This window comes from Arachis duranensis, chromosome 4 (assembly GCF_000817695.3).
Source record: "Arachis duranensis cultivar V14167 chromosome 4, aradu.V14167.gnm2.J7QH, whole genome shotgun sequence".
Taxonomy (NCBI): domain Eukaryota; kingdom Viridiplantae; phylum Streptophyta; class Magnoliopsida; order Fabales; family Fabaceae; genus Arachis; species Arachis duranensis.
In genome coordinates, this window is record NC_029775.3 from 80277623 (window position 1) to 80284776 (window position 7154).

The following is a 7154-nucleotide window of genomic DNA, read 5'->3' on the forward strand; positions in this document are numbered from 1 at the left end:
TATTATATTATATTATAGTATATTATTAATATTAGGCTCATTGTAGTATGATTATATTACAGGACTATGATGTTTTAAAGTGTTTGCTAAAATTAAAATAATATTTTTTTGTTATTAAACAACACTTTTAAAAAGTATTGACTAAAAAGAATATTATCAAAATGTGACTTTAATTTTAACAGCATTTATATAGTTATTACTACAGCAAAATCATACTAAAATTTACTTTATTATTATTATAGATTGACTAAATTTTTAATTAAATTCTTATATTTTTTCTTTTTAATTATATTTTTACACTGATTTTAATTTTATAATTAGATTCTTTTCATGTCAAAAATGTTAAAATTAAAAAAATATTTTATCAAAAAATATATAGTTAAGATCTAATTAAATTTTTATGATTACATGCAATTTACTAAAAAATATTAAATTAATTCTAATATTTTTTATACTAAAAAAATACTTAATTATAAAATTAAAAACAGTATAAATATAATTTTAAAAAATTATAAAAACCTAATTATAAATTTGATAAGATTATAGAAACTCACAAAATAATTTGACCCACATTATTATTATTATTATTATTATTATTATTATTAATCACCCACTCCCACACTCCACCGTGTTCGAATCTGAACCACACAAAAATAAATGGAACTCGAAAAGCAGAGAGGAAGAGAAGATAAGCGGACGGGTGAAGGAAATAGTGGTGGGTTTCAACCATAATCATGGTCATGGCTACTTCATCAACCATATTGCCATCATCACTCATCGCGGGAACAACGCTTTCAGTTAACTCAAAAAAGCAACTGTTGTTCCTTCCAAATGGTTATAATAATAGGTTACAAAAGAGAGTTTCCTTCACTGTCACAGCAACCAAGCCCCCTGCTGGTGTAAGATTTTCTCTCTTTTTTTATTTATAAGTTTTGTTAATTAGGTGACAAGAATACTCCTTAAAATTCAATAAAAGTTGTTTATATTCAATGAAGCAGTTGTGTGTATGTGTGTTTATTTTATTTTTTATTTGTTCAGGTGGAATTTCCAAAAGTACAGCCACAATTTCAGGCTCCGTTTCTTGGGTTCACAAAGACAGCAGAGATATGGAACTCTAGAGCTTGCATGATTGGAATCATTGGAGTTTTCATTGTAGAATTTGTGAGTGTTTTTCACAATTTCATTTGGCATTATAGATAGATATTGCTGTCACTCAGTAACAGGATGACGGTTTATTATTATTATTATTATTTGAAAAAATATAATATTACTCCTATTTTTTATAACTGATTCTATTGGGGACTTTTTTTTTCGGGGTTTAATTGTCACATTAGTTCTTATAATTTTATCGAATTTTGAATTAGATTTTTATATTTTTTTAATTGAATTTTTATATCATATTAGACTTTGTAATTAAGCTCTTATTGTAACAAAAGTGTTGAAATTTAACAAAATATTGTTAGACTATTCAGAATATTCAGTTAAGTATCAGACATATTCCTTTTATTTAACAAAATATTTTGTTAATTCTAATAGTTTTGTCAAGACATGGACTTAATTATAAAATTTAATATGATACAGGGACTCAATTAAAAAAAATGTATAAAAACCTAATTAAAAATTTAATAAAACTATAAAGACTCACAAAATAATTAAATCGTTTTTTATATTATATTTTGACATTTAGATAAAATAAAAAAAAGTAACATTATCAAAATAGGACGATAATATAAATTATAGACTCAAGTACTCTGAATCCCTAACATTTAGGCTAAATTTTATCCCTAACATTTACAATATATAAGTCATAATTTCTTCCTTAATATTTACAATGTCTTAATTTTATTTTGTCCCGTTTTAGTTTTATAATCAAAATTAAAATTTTCTTCTAAAATTATCTTTCTTTTTTCTATTATATTTTTTCTATTATATTTTTTCTTTTATTATTCTATCTCTTTCACTCTCAAATCACTATAACAATCACTATGACCACGATAATTATGATTTTTATCCCTATCTAAGTAGAAAATCATAATAGAAGAAGTGATACTTTTAGAAAAAATTTTAAGTTTGACCAAAAGACTAAAATTGGTCGAAATAAAATGTTTGAAATAATAATAGAATGTTTTAAACATTATGAACGAAATTAGGATTTAGCTCAAATATTAAATATTAAAGACTAAAACATTTCTTTACCCAAAATTATAATATATTTTTAGATTTTTTCTTTCAACTTTTAACATTTTTCATTCTAACTACGTTATTGATTGCATAACTACTTAAGCATTTTTGCTAAGTTGGATAATTGTAAAATGTTGGTATATGTTGCAGATAATAAACAAGGGAATACTTCAAGTCATTGGAGTTGATGTTGGCAAAGGCCTTGATCTTCCTCTCTGAACATTAATGAAAAACTTGTCACAGTCAATTCTTTCACTTTATTTTCTTGTTCTCTACAATCAATTTTCATAGAGATTTGTTATTAGGTACTATACGTTTCTGTGATCTAAAATCTCTTCTATTGTAAATTGCAAGAACCCTTGGTGTTGGCGTAAGTAATACAATTTTATGGTGAACACCGTACTCTCTTGATTATCATTTCAAATTATTTGTATGTAGAACAAACAGTTCAAAATTGTGCACATATTGTGGCATTCACGATATTCTAAGAAATATTAGCTGCATATTTTGATTACATGAACGAATACTTCAAAACAAATGCCTTCAATAGTTCAGTAACTTGTTATTTTTTTTTTCGGTAACACAGTAATTTGTTATTTATATACACGGCTCTAGAAAATGCTACAATCAACATTATGATCTAATTTTATGAAAAAATAATCCTGCTTTGTCACATGACATACTCAACCTGTAGCAGAAAAACAGAAGATGTATCAATTCATGAAAATCACGGGCCGCAATTACGGCAAAACTGTTCTCGTTTTTTTTTTTTTTTTACATTTGAGGGTTATTTTGGTCATTTAGAAAGTCCTCTTTCCTGCTGGAAGAACCGCCCACAACATGACTGCCACGTGCCGCCCTCCAACTGCTTTAATAAATCATCAGTTAATTGATAAAGGAAAAACATAAGTAAACAATGAAAATATGTTTTTCAGTAAAAACAGTGTCACATGCATACAAGAGAAAGACAGGTCAAAATTCTTTTCCAGTCTACATAAGTAGTGCATGAGCAATTTGAAAATTGATTAATTGAATAAAACCGGAGCAAATATTTCAGTGTGAATGTTTCATGGCACCGAATTTTGAGAATTTAAACTAAAGAGTCAAGACCCATAAAAGCATCCTAATTAGTGTATTACTGCCATTTTTTTATAAAGAGACGATGATAAAAAAAAATTAAGAATGTATCTTCACTATTAATTATCCAAATTCAGCAGTTCATAAGTCACCAATCAGAGAGTTCTAAGTCTAACCTCTTGAACCAACAGAGAGCTTTTACGCTCCTTCATTGCCTCTATACATGAGGGCAATGCTTGTTAAGACAACACCCACCTTGGGATGATTTTCACCTTTAAAAATTGATAATGCCAAGAGAAAAGAAAAACAGAATTTTTTATTGCATTAGAAACGACATTTTTTAAATTTGGTATGGATAAAAGATCTTTCTATATATACTATTCCATTATGGATGATGAATCCATTTGATAGTTTAGCTTAGATATTGTTATTCATGATATTATATTGGTTCTATTTGATATCATCGAGATGTGATTTAGATATTGAATATGCTGACGAAAGATTTTACGTAACATGCCATTATCAGGTCATGCCATTATCAGGTTCTGTAAAAAGTGCTAACTAAATTTTTATATTGAGTTTAGGTAATGAATCAAATGAATATAGAAGTCACCATAGGTTCCCTCTGCCAAGTTTAATGCCCTTGTCAAAGCCTTGTCTGCATTACCATAGTTCCTAAACCAGCAATTATTAGTGAAATATCATTTCTTGACATAAAAAAGATGTTTGTGGTATACCTAAGGAAAACCAAATGAAAATATTAAACATACCCCTTATATGTTTCAAGCTTCCCTAGAGCACACAACGCCCCTATCATTAGACCCTCCAAGTTCATGCTACAAGCTCCTATTTATATATTGTAATATTTTTAAAAAAAATTTTAATCTCAGAAGCTCCTTTTAGGACACTCCTGTAAACCTCTTTCGCCATTTTATAGTTTTGCCTAAGGTATAGAATTCTCCATATGATAAAGCAGCAGTACCTATATAAGGAACTGTCAATTTGGCAGTATAAGAATGCCTTCTACAAACCAGATTAGACAAATCATACCATTGCTGAACAGGAGAGATTAGTCAAAAAAAGGGACAGCTGCACCAAGAACACAATAAGTACTCATAAAGAATCACAAAAACGAACAAATAGACCATTAGCACACGACTACTTGACTCGATACTTCCATTGACAAGCTCAATAAGTCCCTTTAGTGCCTTAACACGAAGAATTAGAGCCTTAAAATCATCATCATCATCATCATCATCATCATCATCATCATCATCATCATCATCATCATCTGTTTTCTGTTTCTCGACAAGCTCCACACATTTATCAGCAATTGCAGACCCCTTATCATCCTATATTTATTTACTTCTATGATGCGGCTTTTTTTGTGAAAAAAAAAAGATTGATGGAAGTGGTTTAAGTCTGACTAATTGGAATACATTTGTCACCCCAAAGAAATTTAGTGGACTTGGCATTAGAGATCCTGTTTGCGCTAATATGGCTCTGATAGGGAAACTAATTTGGCAGCTCTTTAACTGCCTAGAGAAACTTAGAGTCTAACTGATTTTTCATAAATACCTCAAAAAATTTGATACTAGTCTCTTTATACTTTCCAAGAATACGTCTCATGTATGGAGGAGTATTTGCAAGGCCTTTAATCTTTTGAGGGATGGTTTCACATGGAATATTAGTCGTTTTAACCAATTCTTTGGTTTGAAAAATGGAGGATTGAAGGTCTCTTGGCCAAGGAAGTGTAGTATGTTTATATTTCTAATTTTGAGAGAAATATCAGTGATTTTTCGGAGGATGGATAGTGGAAGCTTCAGAGGTGTTGCACTCCCTTACCTGACCTTGTTAAACAGAGTATTTTTTTTCTTACAATCCAGATTGTCAAATGGGTGAGGAGGCTGGTTGGAGGTGGTCAGCAACTCTTTCCAATATTTATTCTTCTATAAAATAAATGACCATTTGTACCCATGAAAGATGAAAATGCTGACATTTGTACCCATGAAAGCTCGAAACTAAACTTATACCCATGATAGATGCTGTCCGTGTGACAAAAGTGCCATGGCTTGGATCTGAGCTTGGTTCATAGGTTTTTGAACCTACGTGGCACTCCTACCCCCCCAAAGCCATATTTGACATGGATGTGAACGTTGATTATCAAAAGGGAGTGAAAAAAGAAACGTCAGTTCCTGCGAGAATCAGTGGTGCCCTAGCAGAGGTTCCTCGTCGCCGTTGGACCATTCGAAGCCGGAGAAGACGACCAGAGTACGCCGAATCGAGTAGCGAGGAGAGGCTTTTACCATTCCTTTCATATTCGACATTGAGGTGGTCACTCCCTTTGAAGAATTACACAGGTATGTCATTTTCCACCAATGATTAATTTCATATGTCGTTGCAAGTAGTTAGACAAACATTGCTACCTAATGAAACTGTATGAGTTACTGTATTTCCTTCAGAATTGATAGAGAGTAGTTTGTTTAGGGTTTGTGTTAGCATTAGTTATAGAGAATGTGTGTTTATTGGTTTGTTAAATTTTACTTCCAAGGATGGCCACCATCTACATAACTCTGTCCATTCATCATAGAGGAAGGTTTGAGAGAGAGCCAGTTGGTAAGGTTAGCTATATTGGTGGAGAAGTGACGGAGATAGAGAGGGTAAACGTTGATACCCTCAATGGTTTTTTCATCTCTAACTTGCTGAAGGACATTGGATATACGTCCATTTCTGAGTTTTACTGGCTAGAACCTGGGAAGGTGCTTGATGATGGGTTGAGGCTGCTAAGGATTGATATGGATGTAGTTAGAATATATGAGGCAGCCATGAAGAATGAAAACAGAATAGAAGTGTATGCAGAGCATCCCGTGGATCAGTCTGTTGTAGTTGAGGTTAAGGAATTGACTCCATCAAAGGGGAGAAGAAAGGTCTGTGTTAAAAGGGTACCAACTCCAAAGAAGACTCCAAAAAGAAGATTAGCAGTAGTGGAAGATGATGACGATGTTGAGATAGTTGGTAATGTCCAAGTTGACGAGCAGGCCCAAAAAAGTGCTGAGCCCCAGCCTATGATAGAGGCCCATCAAGAGAACAACCCAACTCCTGTAGCAACACATGGACCAAATAACATTTTCCAACCTCCTCCAACACCTGTCCAGCTGGATGAACCACCATCAACTTAGTCCCAACCTTCTTAGCCACCTCTTGAGGTAGAGCAGCAACCATCCCAAACTCATGGGACAGACCCAGTCCCTCTTGCTAATGTCAATGTATCTGAGGCTTCACAGCAACCTTGGCACTTTGATGAGACAGACCAATTCATTTTCTCTCAGGCCAATGTCTTCGATCCTATTGCACCTGAGCAGCTCACCCAATATATCCCACATCCTTATAGAAATCCACTTTCAGAAGAAATCCCTGAGTCAGCCCCACCTTCTGACTCCAACAGGACTCCCCAGAATAATGAAACCAATCCTTCAGATGAGGCTGAGGGTTGGCCAAAAAAGAATAGGAGAATATCAACAAAGAGGCCCCCTCCTACAGGACAGTCATTCATCCCTATTCCTGATCCGGACAAGCCTCCAACCTTCTATGTCCCAGTTGATGAGGATGATTTTTCTGATGACAACGCTGGGTATCATTGCTATGAATTAGAGGACTGGCGTAGCATACCTAGTGATGAAGATTCTGACAAGAACCCAGCCTTTCCTCAGAGTAATGTCGATGCCCCTGTTAGCCAGGTGAGGTTGGAAGTGGGAATGGAATTTGAGACTCTAAATCAATTTAGGAAAGCAGTCTAGATATTTAATGTAAACATCGGAAGAAGTATTTTCTTTGCACGCTGTGACTCTACAAGGTCAAAGGCTATATGCTACGATGAAGATTGTCTTTGGCAGATA

General features: G+C 32.9%; 1 protein-coding gene across 1 annotated transcript; it reads left to right on the forward strand.

The window, feature by feature from the left end:
- Positions 1-655: 655 nt before the first annotated feature.
- Positions 656-2595, forward strand: LOC107484530 (light-harvesting complex-like protein OHP1, chloroplastic). Its single transcript, XM_016105084.3, has 3 exons — positions 656-899; positions 1039-1161; positions 2332-2595. Exons 1-3 carry the CDS (start codon positions 735-737, stop codon positions 2398-2400), a joined length of 357 nt encoding a protein of 118 aa, XP_015960570.1. The 5' UTR covers positions 656-734; the 3' UTR covers positions 2401-2595.
- The last annotated feature ends 4559 nt before the right edge of the window (positions 2596-7154 follow it).

What these genes read in the sequence shown, in the direction of transcription:
- LOC107484530 (XM_016105084.3), top strand. Translation starts at nt 735, where the DNA reads ATGGTCATGGCTACTTCATCAACCATATTGCCATCATCACTCATCGCG. An exon ending in CAACCAAGCCCCCTGCTGGT is followed by an intron (nt 900 to 1,038) that starts GTAAGATTTTCT and finishes TTATTTGTTCAG; the next exon opens with GTGGAATTTCCAAAAGTACA. An exon ending in GAGTTTTCATTGTAGAATTT is followed by an intron (nt 1,162 to 2,331) that starts GTGAGTGTTTTT and finishes TATATGTTGCAG; the next exon opens with ATAATAAACAAGGGAATACT.